This window comes from Eleginops maclovinus, chromosome 7, assembly GCF_036324505.1.
Source record: "Eleginops maclovinus isolate JMC-PN-2008 ecotype Puerto Natales chromosome 7, JC_Emac_rtc_rv5, whole genome shotgun sequence".
Taxonomy (NCBI): domain Eukaryota; kingdom Metazoa; phylum Chordata; class Actinopteri; order Perciformes; family Eleginopidae; genus Eleginops; species Eleginops maclovinus.
Genome location: NC_086355.1, coordinates 9,528,012 through 9,555,065, shown reverse-complemented (window position 1 = coordinate 9,555,065; position 27,054 = coordinate 9,528,012). Strand labels below are relative to the sequence as shown.

Here is a 27,054-nt window from a genome sequence, read left to right as displayed (position 1 = left end):
CAAAACCCATCAATGTTTTTGGTGGATCATTTTCTGAATTGACATTAAATGTAAAAGCAGAGGGCAGTGTATATACATTGCTTTCCTTACACCTTAAACGATCTACTAGTCAACATTTTGATTCTATTTAGATTTTGTAGCACCTTTAACGTGATGTTTTCAATTCATTAAAGCTTGTGCAGTTTAGTGACAGCAGGTACAACATTTCAGCCAGGTTATGTTCATCGGGTTAGCCGCTTCAGGATTGCAAACTTTCTATAAACACTGCCTGTAGCTGGGACAATGGATGAAATGTTAATAAACCTCCAGCCTTCATGCTCCCTAACATCTTCAATCATCAGCAGCATTCAGGATTCCTCCTCCATGTTTCAATAACAGTAATTACAGCTGCCACTGTTCTGGATAGAGTGATGGTCAAGTCAAAGAAAACTGATAACATAATTCAGCAGGGATTAAAGCTTTAATGAACATTTACAGTTACCCAATGAGCACAAAGCAAGATCACCATAACAGATATTCCCATCGACAGTTCAGCATCACTCTTCCCATTAGCGGAGAAGTGCCTGATAAACACAGGCAGCAGCGAAACAACCTCCACCTGCCATTACACTGAAGAAGGAATCTCAAACTGATTATTTTTTTAAACAGTATCGTATAATCAGTGTCCTGGTGCAGGTCAAATGAAGTACATTTCAAGGCAACGCAAAGGTTAATTTCATGTCGTTTCGCTTAGAGTATCGCACTTCTGAACAGGAAATGCGTGCCATAACTCTATTGCCTCTTCAGTGGCACCTTCAACCAGTCCTACTTAACAGTGTAAGGCAGGAAATGAGCCAAAGAGACTGAAGCAGAGCGAGAATGTGCTTTAACAGGAGAAAATGATTTACAGGTATGAGATTCCCATTAGAGGGTGCTAATTGTTTCCACACCATTAGTGACAGTTATCTAATGAAGGATATTTAACCAGGCGCTGTAGTATATCACAGTTCCTTTCGGTTTAGAAGTGAGAGGCAGTGGACCCCAGAGCCAGTGCCCTTTCCACCTGCAGCAACCTCAGAAGCAAAATGAATGGGTCACTTCTACAGCACATACAAACTAAACATTCATATGTTGTTTTTACATGTGCAGATTTACAAAAGGCTACAAAAAAACTTGTAAAAACACAAGCATAAATTTGTTACTAGAAAAAAAGGCACAAAGATCAAATTCGTGTTAAAATGGGCTGTGTCAAATATGTACATTTAGAACAATGTAAGATACAAGTACAACTAAACAGGATTGTTTTATTTGGAGCAACTTTGATGATTCAGCTATAAAATAAGGATTTATAGGAAAATATAATCACCAATCTTAACATTTAAGATCAGACAGGAATGTTTGAGAAACGTTCTTGTTTTGGTCCACCTTAGTTTACAATCAACCATTCTTAACGTAAAAAGGCTCAGCTCTTTAGAACAGGCAGGAAAATATGAGGAAAGATAACAAAAACAAGATTTAGGCTGGAAAGAACTCCTCAAAAGTGATTCCTCCAGATGTCAGTCAATGCTCAAAATGTGAAACAACAGGAACAATAAGCATTGGGTTGTAACGCTTGAAACACCCTGAACAATATTTGGACGGTGCGTGGATAAAACCGGTCAGAACAGGTCGGTCTGGTCGACGATCAGCAAATCACCTCAGTTGCTGCTGTCTTCCATTTCCTTTCTCAAGCTGGAGTAAAGAAAACAGAAGCTCAGTGTGGGAAAGGAATACATTTAAATCTAAAAAGGACACTTTAACATTTCTCCAGAGCTCTAGTTACCTCTTCAGATAGGCGTGCACATTATCAAAGCCATGATATTTAGCCAGGTACACCAACACTCCCGTAGCACAGCGACCGTCTCGGGCCCGACAGAAGCTGCAGTTACAGATCCCTCTGCATGGGGGGCACTCCCACTCCTACCAGCGACATTGAGAAGACAGTCAGACTTTCCCAACGCACACATGACCAAATGTGATTACAACCATGGATATTTTAAAATGGTACTCACCGGATTCAGAAGAGCGTCTTGAACCTCCTCTCCGTAGCGGTTACGGAGACACGGGCCGCAGAACTGACCCCTCACCCCCACACAATCTGGATTACGACAGTTGGTTTTGGTGTCGGTGGTTTTCTGGCGGCACTGGTGGCAAGTTGTCCCCTAAATAAAAGAGAAAGAACTCAAAGTTATACGAGTTTGGACCACATAAATGTTTTGAGTAACATTTTTGACATGGCGTAATCCTCCTGTGCACATACGGCAGTTCAAATCTGCTGAGCATTACAGTGAATGTGGGACTTACGGTGCAACTGTCATAGACTTTCTCCCGCACGTTGTTGCAGATTCCCTGCAGCTCTGCCTCTGTGATCTCGTCAACAGGCCGCACTACATGTTGGATGGCCTTGGAGCCATTGAAGGAGCGACGGCGGGGCTACAAATTAACAGAAATGTATTAATTCATGTACTCCATTTTAGGAGAAATGTATGTAAAGTCAAAAGGTAACGAGAGCAGTGACTGTTTGTTGGGGTGTGACTTACCGGCTCATCGCATTCCTCAAAGAAGCGGCTTTTGCGAACAAGGCTGAACTTGTCCTCTGGCTCTTCCTCTGGAGTTGGGCTGGGGGGTCCGTCCACCAGTGTACGGGACCGTGTGTGGGGTCGGGACGAACGCTCTGGGTTTCTCCGACAAGCTCCTGGAGTCCCCATTGATCGACGAGGTGCCTTACGAGGCTAAAGATGGTCAAAATAAACTAATTAATACAAACCACCATAAAAAGCAGAGAGTGCTCCAGTGAGAAGTGTATGGCGAGATTTGAATATTTATCAAAAAGCGTAAATTACCGTAGTGGAAGCAGACATGGCCATGCGCCTTGGGAAGAGTCCAGGTACTTTATTCAGCTCTGCCATGAGCTTTGCCAGCTAATAAAAAAGGATGAACAACAGTAAATAAAACACAAAAACAATGGAGGCTGAAAGGCTGTACGTAATGGGATATAAATAAAAGCAAGTTGTACCATTTCTTTGTTCTCCTTAATATTACTGGCTCTCTTGCTCATGAAGTTCTCCTCTTCCTCCTCAGATTCGGAGTTGTGTACTTTGGTTTGAGCGAGTGGTTCAGATGCAGGCCTCTTCTTGCCCGTCTTCTTAGAGGGGAATGTCATGGCAACCTTAAGGATGGTGGACTTGCGGCCACGTCTCGGAGATTCTACTTTCTATAAGAACATACAATTAGTGATTAGAGAAAACGTCTGTGCTGTTGGATGAAGTTTGCAATTTTCCCCTGCTATGAACCTACCATGGCTTTCATCTGGTTGTTGATCATGCTCTCCATAAACCCACTGCACGTATCCTCCTCTGAAGAAGCCTCAAACACCTTTGGCTTCTCTGCACTCCTCCTTGTGGATCTTAAGATGTTCTTCTAAATACAGACACAATCTTTAGTTTCAAATGCTGTTGCAAAGACAGCACACATTCACTACCATTTAATAGGAAGACTTTTGAGATTTGTTTTTAATTACCGTGTTTGCAAAGCCTCCATCCGAGCCAAAGCTATCACAGCTGTCATCGGAAGAAGAAGACTCCATGGGGACCAGAGGGACGCTGCGGAAGCTCCTCAAACTCATCCTGGTGGATGGAGGCTGGGCGGCCAGTTTCTGCAAAAGATAACAGGTACGTTTAGAACATTTCCCAGTTTGGGATAAATAAAGTATTTCTGATTCTGAACAGTCAATAACCAGCTCCAAATAGATGCACACAAAGGTTTATCTTGATATAACGTTACTCTTTCAGCTAATAAAACTTATTTATTAAAGAAGATATCTCTGAATTCTGCACTTAAATCAGGTTGTTGCAAATATAGTCAACAACCTTCAATCATCATTGAGTTGAGTCTTTAAGTGATCTTGAGTGCTAGTCCTAAAATGGTCGACGGTAGGGCTACAAGTATCTATTAGTCTCCATTCTTTAAAATATTGGTCTCCCACACTTTGTCAAAATCTATGAAAACCAGCAAATACTAATGTTAAAAAAAGCTGTAATTCGCGGATTAGCTATTCAATGATCGACTAGTATTTCTAAACTCACTTTCTAATAGTTTATGTGACCCCTGTTGCAAGTCTAACTTTGTGAGCCATGCAACTGGCTGAAGGGATATCTCAATACAACGGGTGCATGGCAGTCAACTCACAAGTCAACAAGTGAAGTCAACCGTCTCAACTTAAAAACGTTACCTTAAGTTACAAAGGGAGGACAGTGTTACACTCTTTTACCATTCTAAGCTTATATTGCCTAACTGCATATGTTTAACCACTCACTTTGTGCATGTGTTACGTCTTGAAACGTTGAATCAAAGTTGGTAGCGGTAACCGTCGGAGGAAACGTTGAATTTAAATGGTAAGTGTTCAAGTGGTTATACTAAGATGTGTTATTATCAAGAAGATAAATAAACACATTACAACTAATAATAGAGTAAGTTAACACGATTTAAGGCTGCTTTTCTTACCTGTGAGCGGGTGGATGGCATTGTTCCTTTTTTTAAATCTTAGCCGACAAACAGGGCGAGAAAGTCAGCGTGCAGCAACAGCTCTGCAGTGAACAATGCAGGACGTGCAGCTGCAGCCAACCACACACTGCTCAGTTCCCGCGCCTCTGGAAAGTCCTTGAAGATGTATAAAATGTAGTCAGATAGTTAACAAAATAGTAACCTTTTTGTAAAAGACTGAGTGCCATATCCATCAATAGTGTAATATTTGAGATGTGAAACGTTTTTTATATTTTATTACAAATCAAACGTATTAATTTATGGCACATTAAGGGACTGATTGATGTGTGCCTTCCATGTACTTTGCAGTGGCGCGAGTTTTTTTATTTGTGAATTTGCATGCAACGCGGGTAAAAAGTAAGGGCTGTCCAACTCTATTATTCAACTTTTAAAAGAGGTCACATGTTTAAAGATCTGAATGTTTAGCAGTCACTCCAAGTTTGAGCAGACAGTACATTGAATATGACTCTTTCTCCAGACTTAATAAGATGAATCCTTTAGTTCAACTTTATGTGGGTTACAGTTGATAAAGTAATGTTGAATAATGGGCAAAGTAAAAAGGAAGATATGGGAATTCAGTGTAATCAACTGAATAAAGAGGAATAACAATATAATGCAAAGCGTAAAACTGACAACGAAAATGACAGTTGGCAAAAACAGGGAACATAGAGAGCAGGAAGTGGGTATGATTGAAGCATGAACATAAAACAAGGCTGGGGTGGGGCAACAGACTTGGCCCTTTTGGCTCTGTAATGCACTTTTACCTTACTGTAGCCCTAATATATGTTAATATGTTATAAGGTTTGAGTACACTATATACTTGAGTTTGTTTGTTTTCACACTAAGACTGAAAAGCATTTAGGATAATTATGCATTTTATTTTCTTGTCTGGTTTATGTTCATAAACACAATACCTCGCTGACTTTGCTCCAACACTTATCATATACCACCACTATCAGGTTTGCCCTGTGATTTGTTTGCTCATGTATACTTTATTTTAACTTCTATTCTTTTTTTTATTGTGTTCTCTATATGCACTTAGTTTGGTTCTTTGGTTGTCCAGCAGTGGCTCAGTAAGTAGGGGCTTGGACTGGGAATCGTAGGGTTCAACGCCGGTTCAAGTCCCCGAACAGACTTGAAAAAATATGGAAAGTGGACTGCTACTTGGAGAGGTCCCAGTTCACCTCCTATGCCCTGCTGTGGTGCCCTTGAGCAAGGCACCGGACACCTCCAATCCCCCCTCCCCATTGCTCCCCGGGCGCTGCACATTAGCTGCCCATTGCTCCTAGTACTAGGATGGGTTAAATGCAGAGGACCAATTTCACTGTGTGTGCTCTGCTGTGTGCATGTATGTGACTAATAAAGAGGGTTTCATCCTCCGATTCTCTATCTTCTGTGCTAATGCAACATACAAGTTTCTCACTTGGGATCAGTAAGGGCGTGGCCTTATCTTTAAATATAGATCATGTTTTATTTCTGCACCGAAATCAAAAAGAGACACAAAACAGGAGCAACTCAGAGTGTATGGATTTAAAGAAATTAACATTTATCATGGGTGTGTTAAAACAGTTCATTCATTACATCAGATAACCTGGGCTGATAAATAAAAAATAAAAATATGCATCAACAACACTGGGCTCGATCTGTTATTTAATGAAAGGTGGGAAATGAAGTGAATTGTCAATTTAAAAATAATAATTAATCATTAATATCAACCTGACAGGCACCAGTTTCTGAAAAATAAAACTGTATGTTTATACATATATACATCATAGGCATCAGTGGGATTCTCTTATAACAAGCAGTGAGTATGTAAGCAGACATCATTTATATGTAAAACCTTTTTATGTTAAGAAGCTGTCAGTTCATGTGTGCCACACATTAGGTTCTCCCCCCAGCACTGCGCCCTCCCCTGCCCCCCCTTCTCGGTCGACCTCTGACTTGTTTATTCTCCTGACGTGGTAATCTTTTCTGTCGCTCCACTTTGATCCACCCTCCATCGCTGGCTTTGGCCCCCTCTTTCTCCTCACTGGGGTTTCCTGTCACAGACGATATACCTGGTATCGTGGAGGGGCGGTTCTGTGGTGTGACGCTGTAACTGTTGGACCGTGGCCTCCCTGGCTGTCGTGAGGTTTTGCTGGTTTTATTATGAATATTGTTATCTCTAGTATTGGTCCATGTATGCTCCCTACCCTGCCCCCCTCCCACAGCTAATGTGTTGCCAAAATAGCGGTTTCTGCGGTGGTCATGCACCACTCCAGCGCTGAGTGGACGCTCTCGGTCTCTCTCTGAGGCACTCTCTGACGTAGTGCTGGACGGGCTGCTGCCCTTTGACCCAAGATGGAGCGAGGAGAGTTTGGCCGACAGGCTGGTGGTTGGCGAAGAGCTGCGTGAATCATTCCAAGGATATCCGCGGGCCCGGTTCGGAGAGCGTCGCACAGCTGCAGCATAAGAAAACCCCTGGCTTTCATGTACAGACAGGAACTGAGGCAGAGTGCGGGCTTCAGAGCCAGCGAAGACAGTCAGAGCAGAAGACTTTTTCAGGTTTTTCTCTGTCATCAACTGCCTCTGCCTTACATTATGCATCCATGTGGGATCAATATCTAAAGAGGAAAGCAAAGCATTGATTAAAACAAATACAATTCTGTGTCTAAAATTGTATACTCACACTGTGAAATGAGGAAGTTCTAGAGCAACAATGTTTATTTGTCCAGCAGCGAAATCGGTTGCCTTGCCAGGTCTTTAGAGCTATAAATAAAACAGTTACCAGAGTTAGACTTATCCGTGAGGGTCAAGTTGATGTTAGCTGGTGTTGTTTGTATGACCAGCTCCACAGTCTTGATCTCGTCTTGTCCACCACTGTGACTCCACACCACTGGACAACTGTGTCTGGTCGACTTTGGTGACATGACATCATTCTGACATCAAAAGAGAATGAGAATAAAGGAATATTTAATGTAAAAAGTGTGTACACCCGCATATGATGCATTCTCAAACTCTTATTTGAATTGGCTATTGACTCACATTATGACTCACCTCATAATTGACTGTGTAATCCACTTTCTGGTTCTGCTGTACTCCTACGATCCATTTGTCCATCACAAAAGGTGGCTGCAATACATTGGCATTAGTTAATAAAAAATCTGCTTATGGCCACTACAATACACACCCCTTTAGATATGATGCAACCCATTAAAACAGAAACCTATACACAATTTAGCATTTAGTCAAACACGAGTATTAATGTTTGTTTCTGACGACACCTTAGTCATCCGAAGGGTTTCAACATCCTTCCGGTTGGCATTAAAGATGACGTCTTTGATGTAGGTCACTGCAACGTCGTCCCCATCAAACTCCATGTACATTTTCCACTTGCAGTCCTTAAAAGAAAAAGAAAATATGGGAGATAAAGTATGTCTGGTCTAACTCTGAGACAACACCTGATCTTAAGGAAAGGTTCATAATTGAGGTGTTCTGTGTGAAAACTTGGATACTATTGTATATAAACCAACAGCACAACCTAGAGGTAGTTCAATGGAATTGGCAGGGCACTGGCCACAATGCCTCATATTGTGGGGGAGGACAGAAATGATAACATAATATAAATAAATATAATAAAATGTGTATGTAATATCTAAAGCATCGTGAAAAACCTTATTTAAATAATACTGAATTATTCCATTCATTTTTTTAGTAGTATAAATTGCACAGGGGCCAGAATTGGGAAATTACCTTAGTTACAATATGTATACAATATGTATTTCATAATTATTTTGAATTGTTATTGCTATAAACAGAGATAGAAACAAATGACAAAAGTAGCAAATATTATATGAAGACATTGTGAATTCCTTGTCAAACTCTTGATGTGATTATTCTCGGTGGGATCCATAATTCATTTCTCAGAGCAGGAATCTGGTCGGTTTTAGGATTTAAGGGTGAAGGTTTTTTCCTCATGAGTTGCTGCATGCGGCACACATCAAATCCTCACAAGAGGCTTAAAATCTGAACAATTCCCCAGCCCTCATCTCCTGCATACTGAATGCTGACGAAGCAGTAATGAATTTGGCAATCCCCAAAAGCCGGTCACGAAGCCACAGGTCAGCGCTTAACCACGAAGGGTTCATGGCACAGGCCAATCTATTGTGTAGTGATCACAGAGAAAGACATCAGAGGAGTGGCACTAACACACTCGTCTGAGGAGCCTTCGCCCTCTCCTGCATCATCCCCAGGGGCTGGAAACGACTCAAAGGCGAAGTTTCGGCAAGCCTCTGGCTCAGAAACACACCAGTGGCCCCGTGCTGGCCTGGTGTCGGCACTGGACGGTCGCACCGGGGCTCCCAGGTCCATGCTAGTCTAATCACTCCGGCAGAAACAATGTGTGGTAATGATGCCTAGGACCCGAGTGCGTCTAATGACAACTCATACATAATTCAGCACCTTTCACTTGGCTGCACGGTGATATCCTCATTAGTAGGGGACCCTCAGTGGTTGTCAGATGGTGGCCGCACAATCGCAGGCCCTCATTTTGTCTTTGAGAAGTGCAGCTGCTTCCATGACATCGCCAGCAAAGAGGGGCGAAGAAAAAAAATGCAGTGCGGGTTTGTTTTATTTAGTGCAAAAAACCTTCCAGTTTGTAAAAACAAGGCTGACACGGAACCTGACACCAGGCAGGGGAAAATAATTAGCTCTCATTTTCTCAGCCTCCTGTTTCCTTCTCCCTGCTGTGTTTTCTACCCACTAAACCACCACATGTCAGAAGAAATGGGAGGCAATTAGCAGGCTCGTTTCAGCCCTGCCGAACACACTGAAAGAGGACTATTTATGATGGGACAATGAACAGCTGAAAGATTAAATAACGTTTGCCTTTTAAAAAGAAAATGACTTCTGGCTAAATGGGCTATTTTTGATTAAATTCAAACAGCAAGTGAAGAGCCACCCTTTCTCCACAGTTTGAGAACCTAACAAAGGGCTGCGAGCAAGTCGAGGTGGATGTGCTACTAGGCTGAGAATGAAATGTTTATTCGTCAGGTTTAATGCATGTCTAGTGATGCCATCAATGGTCAGTGTAACAGCCATCATCATGAATCCTCAACAACAAACAGCTTCAGTACAAGGGAGCTGCTTCAATCATGGCAAAAACATGATCTGTACAACCATTTACGAAAGAACAAATATTACTAAACGTATTGAAGATGATAATAATGAATAACCTGTAGATAGAACATTTAACTACATCTGATGCTCTCATCTGCAGAACATGGTGTTGTGTTTAATGTGAGTGTTTGTGTGTGAGTCCTTGTGTTCATGCATGTGTGTATACAAGTAATTCACAAAAAACATACAGATTTCCCGGTTCCTGGTTTCCAGTGGTATCCAAATACCAGCTCCAGATTGACAGTTTTACCCTTCTCCACTTCCTTTTCCAGTTCATCCTGGGAATAAAAGGGGATAGGCATGACAAATTGCACAGAAAACCGAAACAACACTTCCTGAAAATAAAGACGACATTTGTTTACCTTGAAAAGAGGTGGGAAGTGGACGAATCCCATGTAATCATTTGTTAGCTTTTCAATTTCACCCTGCCAAAGAAAAAAGATTCACTTTAATTCCAAATATCAATGAGCCTAGAAATCATCCGGTTAATTGTTTTTAAATTAAAATCAATAACACAGTTGTTATTGATGGAAAACTGCCTTGCCTTAAGGTGCATGACATGACCTTTGGACTTGACCCCCATGTCCCGCATGTCGTTTTCTGTGAGCAACAGCAACATCTTTCCAGTGATGTGATTTTCTTTAAACAGGTCGGCATACAGCTGCATGCCACATGGATCCTCCCCTGAGGTGGAAAAAGGAAACAGCCAAAGATTAAACAAGTAAAGAGTGAGAAGATGCCGAAGTTGGATTAAGGTAAAAGTAAAGGAACAAACCTGCGCCAAATATTTGCTGCATCCAGAAATTCTGAAGGAATACAACGGATATATATTAGCTTTAATGGTCATAATGAAAATATAAAGCTATGAGGTAGTTACAATGATACTGACCACATGCTCCTCTGTCCATGTGTATATGTCCAGGGTGGGCAGCAGCTGCATAAAACAAAAGACAAATAGAAATAACAGCAACACAATATTGATGGATACAGACAGTATGAAACGTGTGTATTCATCACAGACATATTTTAAAGTAAGAATCACACAACTTAAGTAAATGTTATTAAAATGGAAAATAGCCATGTTTTCCATGTCTGCAAAGCCATTACTTTTCCGGTTATTGTGCTGTGCGATTAAGAAGATTTGCCTCTAATGGTCTATATCAAACCGAAATGTCCATCTGACTGATCTAACGTGATCTGTTTGAATGATAAATCATTTATTGCTCATTAAATGTAATCAGGCAGAAACTTGCCAGCCAAAATAAAGATTTCATCATTGTGATCATAAGACTGGTGTGTAATGACAGAAATAATGCAATGCAAAATTCAAGGAAAGACGACTAAATGAATGAGTAATCTCCCATTCACTGTGTTCTTCCCACGACATCTGATAACAGCTCAGATTACGAGCTGAATGCCGGTCTCAATAGACAGTCGCTGCCATACATTTCAGTGCAGCCCGCCGCCTCATAAAGCCTCTCAGCCCTGCAGCGTTTTCCGCCTCCTCTAGTGCTGCGGTTCGGAAGTAAACAGATTCAGAAACACTCTGCTGCTGCCAAATCTCATTGGAGGGATTTAACATCACTTTTCAAGCAGCATATTGTATTTCACAAATGTGCTGCCACGCTTCTTTCTCAAAGAACTAACTCAAATTCAAAATGGGAAGCACAGTTTGTGTGTTTACGATATGTGTGTGCAATCTGCAGGGAAAGAAAAATACTTTGAGTTGGGTTTGGTTCACACAATTCTGCCCCCATGTGGACTAAGTGGATGATGGGTTACCAGACCATGAAAACAGGGTGTTACACAGTTAATATGACTAGAAAAAGCTCAACGTAAATGGCTCAGGAAGCAATATATATATCTCACAAAAAGGTGTAAAATGCACATATATACTCCTCATTAAACATATGGACAGAGAGTTGAAAGAAACTGATTTATTGACAAACAGTGAAGGATGCAGCAAACAAAGTCACATCAGGAATCTGCTGATCATATGATTTTAAAGGGTGGAGGCAAAATGTTAGTGAAGTGTCTGAATTTCACACAGGGAAATGTTAATATTGCTAAGAGTCTATGTTAATTGTTATGTCTTTTGGTCTAGTGTGTATAGAGCTTGATGGCACAGGAGTACAGACACAGTTTGAATAGGAATATTAGCTCATGGCAGGAAGCTAACAAGCAACAACACAGGCTTACAGAGGATTACATCCTCATGAGACTGACTGATGATAACAAGCAAAGGGGACAATTTAATGGGCTATGCTCAAGGAAGCATGTCCTTCCCCCAGATGAAGCCTAATACCTTACTGAACACTAATGCTAATATGATTTATCTCTACTGTAAAGGCAGGAATTGAGGCTTGTATTCAGTTAGACCGAATAGTGTTATGCTGTATCTAAATTGTGTCAATAAAACAGAATTTTTCTATTAACATTTTTTAATTTAGTGAAGAAACATTGCTTCCTCATTGCTTCCTTATTTTTTAGGCCTGTCTTGAAAAGTAAAAAAGTCAAATTAAGTATGAAGCTGACAGTCTCACAGCAAAGTCCCTCTCCTGCTGTTTTGAACCTGGGTCAGTTATTGGAAAAAAACATGTACTTTCTCATCCTGGTAAGAGACTGCGTCTCAACAACTGCACTCCACCACATCCAGAACAAATTGGCCAATCTTAATGTCAGCAAAATGTCACTTCATCATAAAAGCCTGGCCTTCTCTAAGCAACTGGCTCACGTGGCTCTTTCTTCACAGCATGGCACTACACATCTGGTACATTAGGCATACGGTAAATTACATCAATAATATCCATAGGAGGAGGGGGACAAATATATTCTATAATATCTTTCTGTGCTACATTGAGCAATTTCTGACTGCAACGTGAACAAAGCAGGAGGAATAGTAAGCCAAGATATGTTTTCTGGCGTTGCTTATTGAAATTATGAAATCCATCATGGCTTAACAAGTAATTCATTAGAAAATAGTGCTTCCACAACACTAATAATGGATTAAGGGAGATTACAGTTTTTGACAGATGCAGCTGTGGCAACACAGAGCGTTGGAGAGCTTTATTCACTGTCGTCAGACCAAGTGAAGCGTCCCATCCCCAGAGTCATGTTGATTTTGTGTCCTTCTCTGACACTGCTCGACACGGAGGAGTTCTGCCTGGCCTGCATGTTGACCTGCATGCCAGAGTGCAGGACAGGCCGGCCAAAGTCCAAGGAAAACATGTCCTCAAAGCCTTTCATCATGGAGTGCAGATTCACCTCCTCGTTACCGGAGGATGTGATCTGACATGACATCTGTGCACTGTTAGATTCCTCCGTCTTTGACTCATAGAACGACTTAGTGCTTATCTTTTTTGCCACAGGTAAGAAGAGCTGAGAGGCAGAGACAGGTGGACAGAGGAGGGACACAGAGGTGACAGAAGAGAGAATATAAATGAAAAGGAAGTAAGTAATCATCTTCAAACCCGAAAAATAAGTCTTAATAAGAAAAGTGGACTATTTTAGCTCCAACCCAAGAAGAAAACTTGATGGTAAGGAATAGAAAAGGGGAGAATAGAAAAGAAAGAAATACAGGAAATGATTTCAGTGTTCTTGATTAAAATATTTTTGACAAATCTATACTGTGCACTACTGTAGCATTCAGTCATATGATTTTGACAAAACATTAACATGAAGTTCAGAAAAAATACAAACTACATGCAAACAAGGTAAACCAGAGAACAAGCTGTGGTGTCTTTTGCGTGGATCTGATGCAATGCAAGGGAAAAAAGGCAAACAGCAATGCTATGAACTGCAGTTCTGCAATACTCACAATTCAATACAAAATCTATGGTGATATGCAGCATTCTCTGTGCGTCATTATGCATATGTAATTTATGGGCAACCATGCACCATACAAAGTACTGCCAATAACAAACACTAATCATATTGTGCTTTTCCCTTTACTTCTCATTCCACACTTTCTGTTTTCATATCATTGATTTCTTTGTGAGACCCTCCTAATGGTTTTGAAACACGCATGTGAATGACAGTGTTAACGTGCTGCTGTGATCACTTAACAGATGGCGGTTGTTCTGAAGGTGAAGGTGGATGAAGGTGAAGAGGAGATAAGGAGGAACTCACCGGGCTGTTGGACTGTTCGATGAGTTTGCGCTCCCACATCTTTAGACGGCGCTCCCGCTCCTTCAGCTCCTGCTCTTTGGTGCTCAGGTCTCTCTCCAGCTTCTTCAGTCTCTCAAGTGTAGCTTCAATCTCAAACCTGAAGTATTCAATAACAGAACAATGTCAACAATTCACCAAATATGAGCTCAAACACACAAGGGTAAAGGACAGATTTCTTTCTTTACAGATTTCAATAAACCAGAAAGAGCAAAGTACATGTTTTTGCAAGTTGCCTCAGTTGAGATTTTAGGCGCATACATTTCAATCCAATAAATAATCTTTGTATCATCGATAGAATCAAAGCCTTCACATTCTTTATGGATGCATCATTCCCTCAAATCTAAATATGTGGTGTCTTTGGAAATCAAGTTATGTGGTATTGAACAAGGTTTGGCTGCACAGCAGTTGTTTGTAATAAATGAATCACTGGTAAGTCAGTGTAGTTCAAGAGTTTCACACGTTTTGCATTTGTTGATAATAACATAATAGTAAATATCACCTTTGTTACTCTGTAAACAACCTATTGTAAAGAATGCAAACATTAATCTAAGTGAGCAGTGACCCATACTTGAACTAAATAAAAACAGCACCAGTGATTGTTGTTTAAAAGGTAATTATTCTCAGAAGCCTTGAATGGCGAGGACAGGTTAATGCCTCGTGTTTTCTTCAAGTTGGGGGGAAGTTTGTTTCGCCCAGCAGGTGGGGCTGCACAGTGGGTCGTGGAAAGCCATGCTGAGATTCAGCCCAACTAAAACTAAGTTCTCACACTTTCTGTTCATAAACACATGCAGCTCAGGCAAGAAAGCCCAACTTTAGCCCCACCCTACGCTTCCCACTTCAAAACAATTCCCACTTCAAACAAATCCCACTCTTGATCGACTTCCCCAATCATTTGTTCTCCTGCCCCCCACTTTCCTCACAAACGTTTTGGTATTTCCCATGAACACTAAAGGATGACCTTTTTTAAAACCTTCTTATCCTACTAGTTCAACAGGGAAAATTCCGCTCTGTTCTTTTTATAAAACAGGTCTGATACAGAGTAAAACAAGAGGCATCTTTCTAGTTTTGATGATATTAACTAATGTGATCATTAATACATCAATAGATCGTACTATGCAGGACTCAGAGCAAGTACTTGACCTTGATCCAACAATGTACTGTGCAGTCTGTCAGTGCTACGACTTTGAATCTGACATGAACAACTGACTGTGAAGCTAAATTGTGATTCTCAGCTTTACTGTGAAGGTGTTTACGTCCACAATAAGTGCAGCTTAACAGTAAGTTTGTGTATTAAAATGCACTGACATTCCCGGCATTTATTTTTGTTCGGAGCTAAATACAATATAATTGCTGTGTAATGCAAATCAGCTAAATAGAAACATAATAAGAAAGCCAACAGATCGCACCTCTCTAAGGTCAACAGATGATCTCTTCACGCGTTCTGATGAAGCTACTTCCTGCTCTGATCCTCTATAAGCCTCCCCTTCCACTTTCAGCACACTAAGCTTATAATATCCAATCTCTTGAGCTACAACAACATCTTCTTTCTGTGTCATACATTCTCAGTGTCTGTTTTCCAGCAGCCAGATTCACTACAACCTGCTCCACCTGCAGATGGCTGCCTGGACATGATGCCGCCAGCACAACTTCTGAGGAAAAACCTCGGAGCACAGACAAGCCCCGCAGAGAGGCAGACAGAGAATAAAGTAACAGCTGAGACTCAGGCTGTGCTGAACATCACCAAACCTCCAGCTGCTCATACAACCCAATTAAACACTTCTACTTGAAAAAGATGGTGATTATTTTTAGGGCCTTATGGGTAAAGAGAGGAAGTATATCCAGATGGATGATTCTTTGGAGGTTTTCATGCCTTTATGTAGTTATCAGTGTAATTATTAAAGATCTATATGCACAATCTCAAGTCCTTTTTTGTATTTCACGGCCCCCATCAAGCTACATTTCCACATCATTCACTAGAGTTGCACATTTCCTTAGGCTGAGGCAGTATATTGGTGAAAAAGGAGAGTTATAAATACATTTACTTGGCTGATCACATTACCTCCATTCAGCCTTGTTGTGAAGGAAAGAGTTGCACTGTTGAGGAAGTTGGCTGTCATTAGACATGGACTCCAAAGTAGAGAGGATCTGCTTGAACATTGGCCTTTCCTGAATCAACACAAACATTTGCTCAGTATGATTCAGATGGGAACATACATGAGTTGTTAATTGCCATGTTTCTCAGCGGATCACTCACTTTTGAATCTGTTGCCCAGCAGTTCTTCATGAGCTCTGCAAAGCTGGAAGGACAGCCACTGGGGATGGTTAACCTCTGAAACACAAAAAAATCAGATGCAGGGTTGAAAGAATATTTAAACATTTTGGAATATTTGCTATGATTCACCTTCATGCTGAGAGTCAAAGCAAAGGAAAAAAATGAATCTGCTACCTGTAATTTAATATTTACAAAACAAATTAAACAATTTGTCATCTAGCTCTCCAAAATGTTAGAATATATTTCCCTTAGAAGATATTACGAAGTTTTAGACACCATGATCAGACAAACAGTTAGAATTGACGTACAATGATGTAAAAAGCAGTTATTCTCTCTATACAGACTGATGAACCAAAGTATTGATTGAAGTGTGAAGCAAGGTTAATTTGTCTGGACAAAAATGATTTCCCACTTCCAAGGGTCAATACTGTATTTGGTATACATCTGTAATCACACACTGGAGTACCTCATTTTTCTCCACAACGAGCCAGGCCACTTGTAATCCTTCCAGGCCTTTGAAAGGTATTTCACGGGTGAGCATTTCCCAAAGCACCTGTCACACAAGTCAAGAGCCAAGATCAGTCAACAGGAAAAGTTATAAAATTATACAGATACCAGTATTTGTATGCTTTGTCAACATACACAATGTCTATGATGTTGTGTTTTGCCCCACTGGGTTGGTTTTCATACTGGGAAAAAGTGTAAATAGATACATATTTTTTATTTGTATAGCATGTGTATTTATATCTAAACAAAGATACACTTTTCCGTTTTTGTTAGAAGCCAAATGCAACATACAAAATAGACCAAAATAACAATTTTGTATTTTCAACAACGATTAAAGGCTGCCATGATTTCTGGCTCCCTTGATAATTCAGGTGCTTCTCAGTTGGTATTCAGCAGTGTCAGAAATAACAACCTGCGTGAACATCTTCAAAGACTTAGATCATGAAAAGGTGAAGGAGAGACGTTTTCCAAACACCCAGGGGCTCTACTGTACATGTGCTCCATATTTCTGCTTTTGCCAGCTGCCTCTTATTACATGTATGTATTCCACTATAGAAATAAGCTCCTTAGAAAAGTGTTGAACTGTAAACTTGCTGTACATCTGCAATTTTTCAGCAGAACCTCTTGCAATGATAAACATGTTTCTGTTTGGACAAGTAAAATCCTACCTACTGTTTATCTGAGGAAACGTTGTTTGTTCATTCATTAAGATTTATATCAGTAATTTACTCTTGCGTAATAAGGACGGCAGTTCTTTGGCACATGAAGTTGAACTCTGAAATTCTTGCAAAACTGTTTGGCGGCGACTTCATAAGTTTCTGAGAGGCTTTACCTCTGCAAAGGTCAAAATAACGTCTGTTATCAAGAGAAGGAATGCAGAATTGAAAATATAAGGGGGACTGGTTGACTGGCAGCAGTTTTTAAGGCATGAGTGACGAGCAATTTCTACGTTGGTGTTAAAGACAGAAATAAAAATCGTTATTCTCTGTATATTTTTTTCTTTTAGAATCTCGAAAAGCTTTACAAAAATGTACAAAGTAACTACATCTTGGAGTGGCACAAAAAGTAAAATGCTTTGGACCTGAGGCATGTTTTATTATTTAAACAGCTGTCCTCAATAAAAATGGTTTAACTCGGTCTCACATTTTTGTCAATTATGTCACTTTGTGATTTGTGATGAAGACATTTTATCTGAATTTAAAGACACTATCTGTAGAATCACTGAAAAGGGAATGTCAAAAATCAACTAGTATAAACAAAAAATAACAGAAATAACCTTAAGAACTGTCCAAACTTATCATGAGTCAAAACATTCTTCATCAAATGTTTCTCTCAGGAACTGAATAAAAAAGCTAAAGGTATTTTATTTATCAACTAACGGGGCTAGTGCTACAATAAAACTGCTTGTTGAAAAACAGACTTCAACTGGGTTTACCTAGATAGATATAACCTCTGAAACTCAAATTTAATATCTCGTAACACTTAGGAATATCTGTACAAAAAACCTGCACATAACTATGAGAACTTCAACAGCTGTCCTTAACACTTTGCATCAGTCAGATTGTTGCCGTCTGGTTACTATGTGTAAAAATATGATCTTTAGAATTAAAAAGTTGTATCATAGAAAATGCTGCTTTCCCCTCTCGTCACTCACGACGCCGTAGGAGAAAGTGTCACAGGTCTCGGACACAGGCAGACTCTGGATCACCTCCGGAGCCATCCAGGGAAAGGTGCCCACTAAGGACATGTGTGTTGTGTGGGTCAGGAACTTGGATGCACCGAAATCACAGATCTGAAGAGACAAAAACAGAATTGAGATTGCAACATCGCAACTAAATCAAAATGTTTATTATAGCAAGCCTAAAACACCGTCCATGGAACACTGTTATTATTATGCACTCATAGGGGCGAGGCTGTCATAATCTGCAAGTGTGCATCTGGTGGTGATGATGGTGATTGTAAATTCTACAAATGCTGGACGTTGTGGACTCTAATCACATCATTAGCGCCTGGACTCAATTGATATTTCTGTGTCTTTCTTTTGGCACACTATGCTAGTGATTGAGTTCAGAAAATGTGGCTCCATAAAAAATCAGACACACATAGAAGTTTCAAAATATGTGTGGAGTTACTTTATATTTTCCCCATAATTTAATTTTTCCATATAAAAGATACAATATATTGTGATGAGTTTATTTAGCCCCTATGGTAAAGCACATCATTATTGCTGTCAGTGGTTTCGTGAACATGCTAGGTTAGTCACTGCCCTCTGGTGTCCACACACTGTAGGTACAAAACAGACCAGTATGTCATGCTCATATTCTTTTCAAATGTTGAGATAAAAAGTAGAAATATTCCACCAAAAACGACTTAATTAGAGCTGTCTTTTGTGCAATGTATCTAACATGAAACTTTCCAGTGCATAAGTTAACATGAAATCTTACTTTGAGAACCATGTCTGCTGCCACAACCACTGAAAGAGAACATATGTTTTGTCAGTCAATAAAGTATGTATTCATATTAAACTACATATAGCATTCATGTTTATTCACATGAATATGTTTTGGACACAATGAATCAATTACCATTCCTGGACTTTAGGTCTCTGTGGATCACCTTAATGGGGGCCTCTGAATGTAAATAGTGCATTCCTAAAATAAGAGAATAAAGAGAAGTTTTTCAGACGACAATCACCAGAAACTCAATGTCATAGATCAACTGCTCCTAATAATTAGTACAAATCATGCAAAAATACATGTTTTAGATTGATAAAACCCTATTTTTGAGCTGTTATTTCCTAATATAATCGAGGAATTAAAAGAAGTGTCACAGTACCTCTGGCAATCTCTGCAGCCCATGTCATGATCTGCCCCATGTCCATGCACTCACTCTCAACACTGGACAGGTAATCATACAGCGATCCGCCACTCGCATACTCTGTGGAGAAACGTGATTATGTTTAGGTTTGTACATTACGGTGAAATATCTTACAGGTACTTTACAGTTCTCGTGAGGTGTGACATTGTACAAATGAGTGCAGAATGTGAGAGCATTATGAGAAAACAATTGAAATTTGAATTTCTGCCAGACGACTCCTGGATGACAGCTGACAGGGTCTTGTTTACAGATTGCTCCTGTCACCGACTGTCACTGTGTATTAGATCACTTAACACTGACTGAAGCTGAACACTATGAACCGACCTGCTACCTCAGCAGCGCAAATGACATCAACTCTATCTACTACACAAATCAATAGTCTTCTAATTTTTAAAAGTTGTATACAGAGCAAAAGGTGCACTTTGTAGGGTTATTGACAAACTTGTTTGCAAAATTCCCCTAGCACCACTGTCTAAGACGGAAAGATAAAGCTTTGATTACAAGGAAAAATAAGTAGAACAATCGTCTAAAAACAGTTTTTATCTGGCAGAGAGATCCCATGAGGTAAAGTACCTGAATAAAGGTAAACAACCACTATCATACCAGCCAAACCAGCAGGAAACCCCTGTTTGTGCACTATAACTCAATCATGATAAAACCCTGAATGTAAACAAGCAGTGGCGCCAAGACAGAACTATAATTAACAATCATAAATACACCGATGTTTTTATTATTATCAGTCGGGAGATTGCTTTTTTTAATTTGCATTGTATCAAAAGCTGTCTGGAACTGGCTCACCTTACTTCACCTCTGTGAAGTAATATGTTCATACTCATTCCATAAATAAAAGGAGGCTTTGTTGTAAACCGCACTTTGTTTAAGTATACTCTAACTCTTCAAGGAAAATTAAACTTATGTCATGGGGGCTTTTAATCAGATTGTATGGAACAACCAACAGTCTTTACCCCAAAACAATAACTTACCTTGATTCATTATGTTTATGAGGCTGCTTAGTGATAGCAAATATATTTGTACTCATGCAGGGTAAGAGTCACAAAGGTTTCTCCAATATGTTGTATATATTGAGAAAGAGGAAACTGCCCGGCATGATGCTGTTATCAACAGATAGAGGACATTTATAACGGAGCTGATGAATGTGGATATGGCATGCTCAGGGTGGCCATAAACATTTGTTCCTGTGTCTAGTTGCTAATTAAATTTGGCTTTGATGAATAGAGACACCAACCAACAGACCTTTCTCTTTCACAGGCTGCAAAATACTACAGCGGCTACTGAGGTGCATCAAGGTTTTCAATTGTAGTTATCACAACTTCACTTCAGAAAACTGCTATTACATAGAAGGTACGTTTTGCCTGACATTTAAGTACAAGTTCAGACACTTTTAGATTTTATCTTCTGCTCTCAAACATGTTAGACTTTTTTCTTGAGCAGAAAAATCGGTTTAATTTGTGTTGGCTCACTGAATAATAAATTACATCAAACACTCTGTACATGTGTTCAGTGACAGCAGGTATGTTACATGTTTTTCTTTGCCAAAAAGCTAAATCAGATAAAGAGGATATTCAGAAGCAGGAAATGGAGTTGTGTTATTGTCAGATGGGAAACTTTTGAGACAAAGCTATTGCAAAACTGTGACACACTTTCCTGTTTCACAAGGTGATATTTCATAAATCATTAATGCACCATTTCAGTCTTCTTCCACTCAATAAGGATTTGACTCTGTATGAATGGTGATTGGGGCAAAACAAATAGCTTTCCAAATCCACTTCTAGTTGTATAGTGTGTTAAATGTAACTGTAGCTGCATACTTCAGTTTCTTTGATGCAACAATAGAGAACAAACATCATACTGCTTTGAGTTTGTATTCTTCATTCATTTTCCACTGCCATTTGTATTTTACTTGGGTTTAAAATTTGAGTATTTCCATTTGAAACTTTCCAATAACACTCCTTAATTCCAGTCAATAAGAGCAGCAGAACCACAACACCCTCTAAATAGCCCATGTCAAACAGGCGGAGACATTACTAAAAGCAAGAGAGTTTGTATTATTTGAACCATATCAACAAATATATTTGCTAGTCCGATTTTTTAATGACTTCTAGTTCTTGTTCTCACAGGGTTTTATTGAATTTAATATAACTTAAGTAAATGTAATGTTACGTAACAAAACAATGGCCCCTGTGAATATGAGTTTAAGCTGCGCTGTGGGATGTGTGTATTGTCCACATGATGAAAGGAGGCGATACTCTCTGCTCAGGATGGGAGTGAGGGCTGCAAGCGATTTTCCCTAACAGTGTGTTCAACTTTTTCCTGGAAATAGAAGAATATTTGTGGACAAGACAATAAAATGATATGACCTGTGGGGATTCACAAGGTTTCATAAAAAAATACATGAATGTCACAAAACTCGAATAATGGCAAACGGGTGGTATTTTCTTCATCCACAAGAGGCTCAGAAGTTCATCCTTTGATGTGAAGTCAGTAAACATGTAAAGAGGCAATAACACCGCTTCCTATCTATGTGTAGGCTAAGCTATCTGTAATACACTGCTGCGTTAGGGCTGCCTGGTGGACTTTCAGCGGGTGGAGCTCTTATGTTTCTAACAGGAGTTTTGTTTTTCAAAGAGAATGAACTCTCCTAATTTGTGCAACATCAAATTAAATCTCAAATACATATAGTGCTGAAATAATTGAATCATTTCTTGATTGACAGAAAACATTAAAGCGTTTAAATGTATTCATCATTTTCATACGTGTGCATTTGCTCATTCAAATAATTAAGAAATAAACCTTTCTGCTTTTGGATGGACAAACTAGAAATTGTATAACTTCTCTTTATCTTCTGGACATTGTGATAACCATTTGGCCACTAATTCACTTTATGTTTTTAAGCCAATATCACCTTCGTCAGGGTATGACCTGGAAAGACATACGCCTCTGTAAAGTTATTGACAGATTAATTATAATCATTGAAAAGGTAATTAGTGGTTGTTACCCTTATTATATAAACTATATGCTGACTGTGAGGTCAATTATCATTAACCTGTGATTAGGGCATCATCAGTAAAGCAAACAGCATATCAAAACTGCAAAATAGGAAAATAGGAAACTATGCTCAAAATAAAAAATATAGTACGACAACATAATCCAGTTGGTGGTCTGATATTCAAATGTGGAGGTGTGTCAATACAACAGAAAAAGGGAAATTAATGCTTTTACAATACAAATCACACGAGACAGCACAAGAGAGAGTTTAAATACAATAACTTTTAAATGACATGTCCGTAGTAAAACGAAAGTTTGTGCAGAGGCATTGAGGGCCCCTTGCTACGTGAGCTTTCTCAGCCTCTATCCTAAACAAACAAAACAAACAGGGACCCACAACTAATGTATGAATGTGTGCACTTCCTGGACTCTCTGGCATTCACTATTGCTTCCATAGAAACCTCTGCAGCATTCAGCTGTGAGCAAACTGCAACTGATGCAAACAGAGTCAGCCTCTGTGTTTTCTATCATGATGCAGCTCTGTTGTACATTTATTGAGACGACCTGTATTTATGACACAGTGAATATAAAAGTTTTTGAGTTTTAATAGAATCTTACCAGTGACGATTCCATAGTTTGGAGCCTCAACAATCGCGCCATAAAACTGGATGATGTTACGGTGGCTGAGGACACTGAGGATTTCAGCCTAAACAAAAAACAAGTGGGAAACATAACTGAAACTGTGTCATGATTATTGAGGTTACAATACTAATGTCTAAACATCATTATGTCAGTGACCAAAAAAATATAGCCTACAGTAACATTGTGCAAGTCGTGATTTCAGCTACATGCTAATGCTATCATGCTAATATGGTTATTATCACAATGCTAACAAGCTGATGTTAATGAGGTGTGATTTTAACATGTTTCCCATCTTAGATATAGGCTGTTAGCATTTTATAACTAGCAATTTTGTAGCTAGAATTAACCTCATGATAGTGCTGAAGAAAAAGTCAGTTAATCCCTCATGTATTCATCCACTTTGTATAAATGTCTGTACAAAATATGACGGACGTGCATGGAATATTTCCTGATAATTTCAGTCTTAATTAGTCTAGTGGACCGACGGACAGACATGCCATCTGTAGAGCCGTGCCACAATCACATGAATATAAAAGTGTCTATAAATATGTTTTAATAAAACATACTGCCCTAGAAAGATCATTGTGAAACTATTCCTAGATGGAAGAGAAGCCTGACAAAACCAATTCATTTAATTGTAGCCAAACACCGTAATTAAATGAAAGAACTGGTTGAATGTGAATAGATTACACTATTATTTTCACTGAACAATCATCTCTCCAACACTTGAGTGAAGTTGAATGGATATCTGTGATCTCTTACAATTTCATAAAAGAAACCGTGAATCACTTTCTGAACAGCCTATCACACATGTAATACAATTTCCCTGAAAAGATTTCAAAGATAATTCTTTTTTTTGTCTGTAAGACAATGAGCCTGAGCTTTCAAAGTGATCTCAAGAACAGTCCCTGCTGTAATTGGGCCAAACACATTCTTTCATTTGGCAATACTGTTTCTCTCGTGGAGAGGGGGTGTATAATGACCATGAGTGATGGGTATAGAAGTCACCTCATCCCTCTAAAAGGGGTAGCAATTAAAATGATTACTATACTGACAATTAAAATGTGTATGTATGAAAAGCCCAGGCAATTATGACTCCTACCTCGTTTTCAATCTTTAGCAGTTTCTTTACCGCCACCTCTTTAGCCTGGGAGATCCACCTGGATCGGTACACACTCCCGAAGCTGCCGCCGCCACAATTCTCGTAGAAGAGGATGTCATCGAACTTGATTTGCACGAACGAGGCGCTTGGAGACAACATCTAATACTGACACTCAGCACCAACTCTGCTTCTAAGGAGGGGAGGGGGGCACAGGGAAGGAAGGAAGTCTGGTTCACTGAATGGTAGAACAAACTCACCCCTGTCTCCTGCTGTGCAAGACGCTTCAAAGAATGGCTTCACTCTGGAACAACCCCTTCGAGAGTGTGACTGCATGTGAGATGAGACTGATCCTCTCCTTTACACACTCTTCATCATCAGTACTAGTAAGCAATGAACTCAGGGTCCAGACTCTGCTTGTATAAGGACGTTGGCATGCCGGGTATGCTGTGATCATGCAGGCCAAAGTCACGCACTATCCAGCACGGTCTACTGTGTTTGGTACAAATAAGGCCACAAGCAGAGAGATCAAAACAAATGGACTGTCTCTAACTGTTTCAGGATAATAACTGAGAAAACCTCATATTCTCTAAGGCCATACACACAGTATTTATGCAAACCAAGGTTAGAAACATAATGCTTCCAAACTGGAGTCCACACAGATTGATCATCACATCCTTTTGTCTGGCCGTAAGAGCATAACAGCATATTGTAAGAGACATAACTCCATCATTACAGGAAATTGTAGCTCTTGTATTGTTCATAGGTTTCCGATTTCAGGCAGAGCAATTATGGCTTTTAAAGGGCTGTTACCTGGGTCTTCATGGGGATTGCTATCCAGCCCAGCGGGAAATGCCTCCATTGTCACAAAGGGGGGCCATTGCTCTCTGCTCATTTACTTGTATGCATGCTATACTTAGCCTCACAGCAATCTGCTCAGTGGACTGGCCCACGGTATTGTCCGTCCACTCCAGAAGCCAGGGTTACTGGGATATGGTAGCACTCCTGTGCTCCTTCCTGCCAGTTCTCACTTAATAGCAAACACTGCAACAATAAAGGCCTGATAGCCATATGTCAAACCACAGGAAGTCAATGTAATCAAAACTAAATGAAAAATAAATCACACAAAGCTGGCAGATAGTATCTGTCAACGCCTGTTTCTCCTACAACATCAGCAACGGGATGATATTTATTCACAAACACATTCGACAATCTCAAATCGTAATCAATTACTATAGTATATAGTTAGATATTGTTCATGCTCTGAGATTAATGAGAATTTGTGCATGACTTTTTATAAAGACATAATGGAACAGCTAACATTGGACAAAATTCAAAACATAAAGAGTTTACTGTATCAATATTTAGGAGAAGTGAAAATACGTGCTAAAGCTGTCACTAGCATTATTATGATTATTCACTTTCACAGGAGCCTTGATTTATGTCTCAATCTCAACAACCTAAAAGCAAAAGTAAAACTGCACAACATTCACGTTTAGGCGTACAGTACATTATGAACTTATCTACCAAAGGACTCACTGTTCATTCTCACATGCCTTTAGCTACTATGTAAGCTATCATGTAAATACTGTATAACGTCACTCATTGTAAACATACATACCGACATTAAGTGTGAAGCGTATTCAGGGCAGCTCGTAGTCGGTGCACTTTACAATCGTTCAGTAGGAAAGTGAAAAGTTAGGAGTTCCGGGAAATCTCAAGTGACGTTTCTCTAAAGTGTCCACTCTCTGCGCGGTGGTTCACTTTGTTGCACAACTTCTTCCAGCTGCAGGCAACACTGACTGGAAAATACATGCCTTACAGTCCCAATGCTGATGACAACAGCTCCCCCCACCGGAACAAAGTGAAAGGACTCCGAGCTCATACCATGTTGTTGTTATTCTGCACTATCCCGGGACAGAGGTGCTCCATGTGTGGTCCGCGGACCCATTCGAGCCCCCCTTAAAATGCTTTATAGGTCCTTTGAATGCTTTGGGATTACTTGCATAGATTTTATTCGTGTCAAATCTTATCTTCTCCATGGAATTTGGTTTTGTTGTTTTTCCTCTTTTTCCTCCCCTTGTACCTTAAGGCATTGTTTGCACACATGAGATTTACTTCCCAGATTTGGTTAATTTATATAAAGCCTTCTCAGTCTTGCATAGTAACTCATAAGATTACACTGTTACACATTACTTAACTCAGGCAACTTGTGTGTTCTTGTGGTTCATGCCCTTTATACTGTAGATTTCTACACTGTCTTGCTGCTGTTTATTGGTTTTATTGTTGTTTTAGCTCATTTTAATTTATGTTTTTACTTTCTTACACAACAAAATAATTTCTAAATATGGGATCAATAAAGTAGCTATCTAACTAAAATGTTGAGATACTTGTTCTTCAAATCGGAGAAGAGGACTTTATCATAAACCATTATTATATTGCATACGTAGATATTGTACTTTTTTCCTCTTTTACATTCATTTGACAGCCAAAGTTATTGCCTGACTTTCATGTTTAAATTTTATATTAAAAAACACTTTTTTGTACTTTAATAAGGCACTCCTATTTTATACTACTGTAGTTTAGACTAGATCCTGAACTTCATGTTAAAAGCAATTCTTATATTTCACACACTTACTTAATTTGACGGTATACATTGATTAAAATTAATCCAGGATAATATATTGTCTGTAACGTGTAAGCATAATTGAAAAAGAGCAAAATCCAGGAAATGACAAAAAAACTGACTTCTGATTGGTTGTTTCTC

The 27,054-nt window shown here is 39.5% G+C and overlaps 2 protein-coding genes across 7 annotated transcripts; both read right to left on the bottom strand.

Annotated features, from left to right (window-relative positions):
* Positions 1 to 441: 441 nt before the first annotated feature.
* On the bottom strand, positions 442 to 4,652 carry cdca7a (cell division cycle associated 7a). 2 transcript variants are annotated; one of them, XM_063887076.1, is made up of 10 exons: positions 4,522 to 4,652; positions 3,539 to 3,673; positions 3,316 to 3,438; positions 3,035 to 3,232; positions 2,862 to 2,939; positions 2,559 to 2,750; positions 2,323 to 2,451; positions 2,031 to 2,180; positions 1,802 to 1,938; positions 442 to 1,710 (listed from the first exon to the last, which is right to left on the bottom strand). In XM_063887076.1, the coding sequence occupies exons 1-10, from the start codon at positions 4,540 to 4,542 to the stop codon at positions 1,677 to 1,679; spliced, it is 1,197 nt and encodes a 398-aa protein (XP_063743146.1). In that variant the 5' UTR covers positions 4,543 to 4,652; the 3' UTR covers positions 442 to 1,676. The 2 variants fall into 2 exon arrangements, with proteins under 2 accessions (XP_063743146.1, XP_063743147.1); XM_063887077.1 differs by having other exon boundaries at positions 3,316 to 3,435.
* Positions 4,653 to 6,083: 1,431 nt separating this feature from the next.
* On the bottom strand, positions 6,084 to 26,137 carry map3k20a (mitogen-activated protein kinase kinase kinase 20a). Of its 5 annotated transcripts, XM_063887387.1 has the most exons (21): positions 25,909 to 26,076; positions 25,214 to 25,347; positions 24,291 to 24,480; positions 23,165 to 23,252; positions 19,499 to 19,600; positions 19,249 to 19,314; positions 19,108 to 19,136; positions 18,318 to 18,455; positions 16,623 to 16,709; positions 16,139 to 16,213; positions 15,944 to 16,050; positions 13,846 to 13,981; positions 10,607 to 10,651; positions 10,493 to 10,523; positions 10,262 to 10,401; positions 10,080 to 10,142; positions 9,906 to 9,995; positions 7,824 to 7,940; positions 7,597 to 7,671; positions 7,328 to 7,478; positions 6,084 to 7,163 (listed from the first exon to the last, which is right to left on the bottom strand). In XM_063887387.1, exons 3-21 carry the CDS (start codon positions 24,447 to 24,449, stop codon positions 6,442 to 6,444), a joined length of 2,421 nt encoding a protein of 806 aa, XP_063743457.1. In that variant the 5' UTR covers positions 24,450 to 24,480; positions 25,214 to 25,347; positions 25,909 to 26,076; the 3' UTR covers positions 6,084 to 6,441. The 5 variants fall into 5 exon arrangements, with proteins under 5 accessions (XP_063743457.1, XP_063743456.1, XP_063743455.1 ...); XM_063887386.1 differs by lacking the exon at positions 25,214 to 25,347 and having other exon boundaries at positions 25,909 to 26,137; XM_063887385.1 differs by lacking the exon at positions 25,909 to 26,076 and having other exon boundaries at positions 25,101 to 25,899.
* Positions 26,138 to 27,054: the final 917 nt, after the last annotated feature.

What these genes read in the sequence shown, in the direction of transcription:
- cdca7a (XM_063887076.1), bottom strand. Translation starts at nt 4,542, where the DNA reads ATGCCATCCACCCGCTCACAG. An exon ending in CCATGTCTGCTTCCACTACG is followed by an intron (nt 2,751 to 2,861) that starts GTAATTTACGCT and finishes GACCATCTTTAG; the next exon opens with CCTCGTAAGGCACCTCGTCG. An exon ending in AAGTCTATGACAGTTGCACC is followed by an intron (nt 2,181 to 2,322) that starts GTAAGTCCCACA and finishes TCTTTTATTTAG; the next exon opens with GGGACAACTTGCCACCAGTG.
- map3k20a (XM_063887386.1), bottom strand. Translation starts at nt 24,449, where the DNA reads ATGTTGTCTCCAAGCGCCTCGTTCGTGCAAATCAAGTTCGATGACATC. An exon ending in AAACTATGGAATCGTCACTG is followed by an intron (nt 19,601 to 23,164) that starts GTAAGATTCTAT and finishes GTTTCTCCACAG; the next exon opens with AGTATGCGAGTGGCGGATCG. An exon ending in AGACCTAAAGTCCAGGAATG is followed by an intron (nt 19,137 to 19,248) that starts GTAATTGATTCA and finishes GTTCTCTTTCAG; the next exon opens with TGGTTGTGGCAGCAGACATG.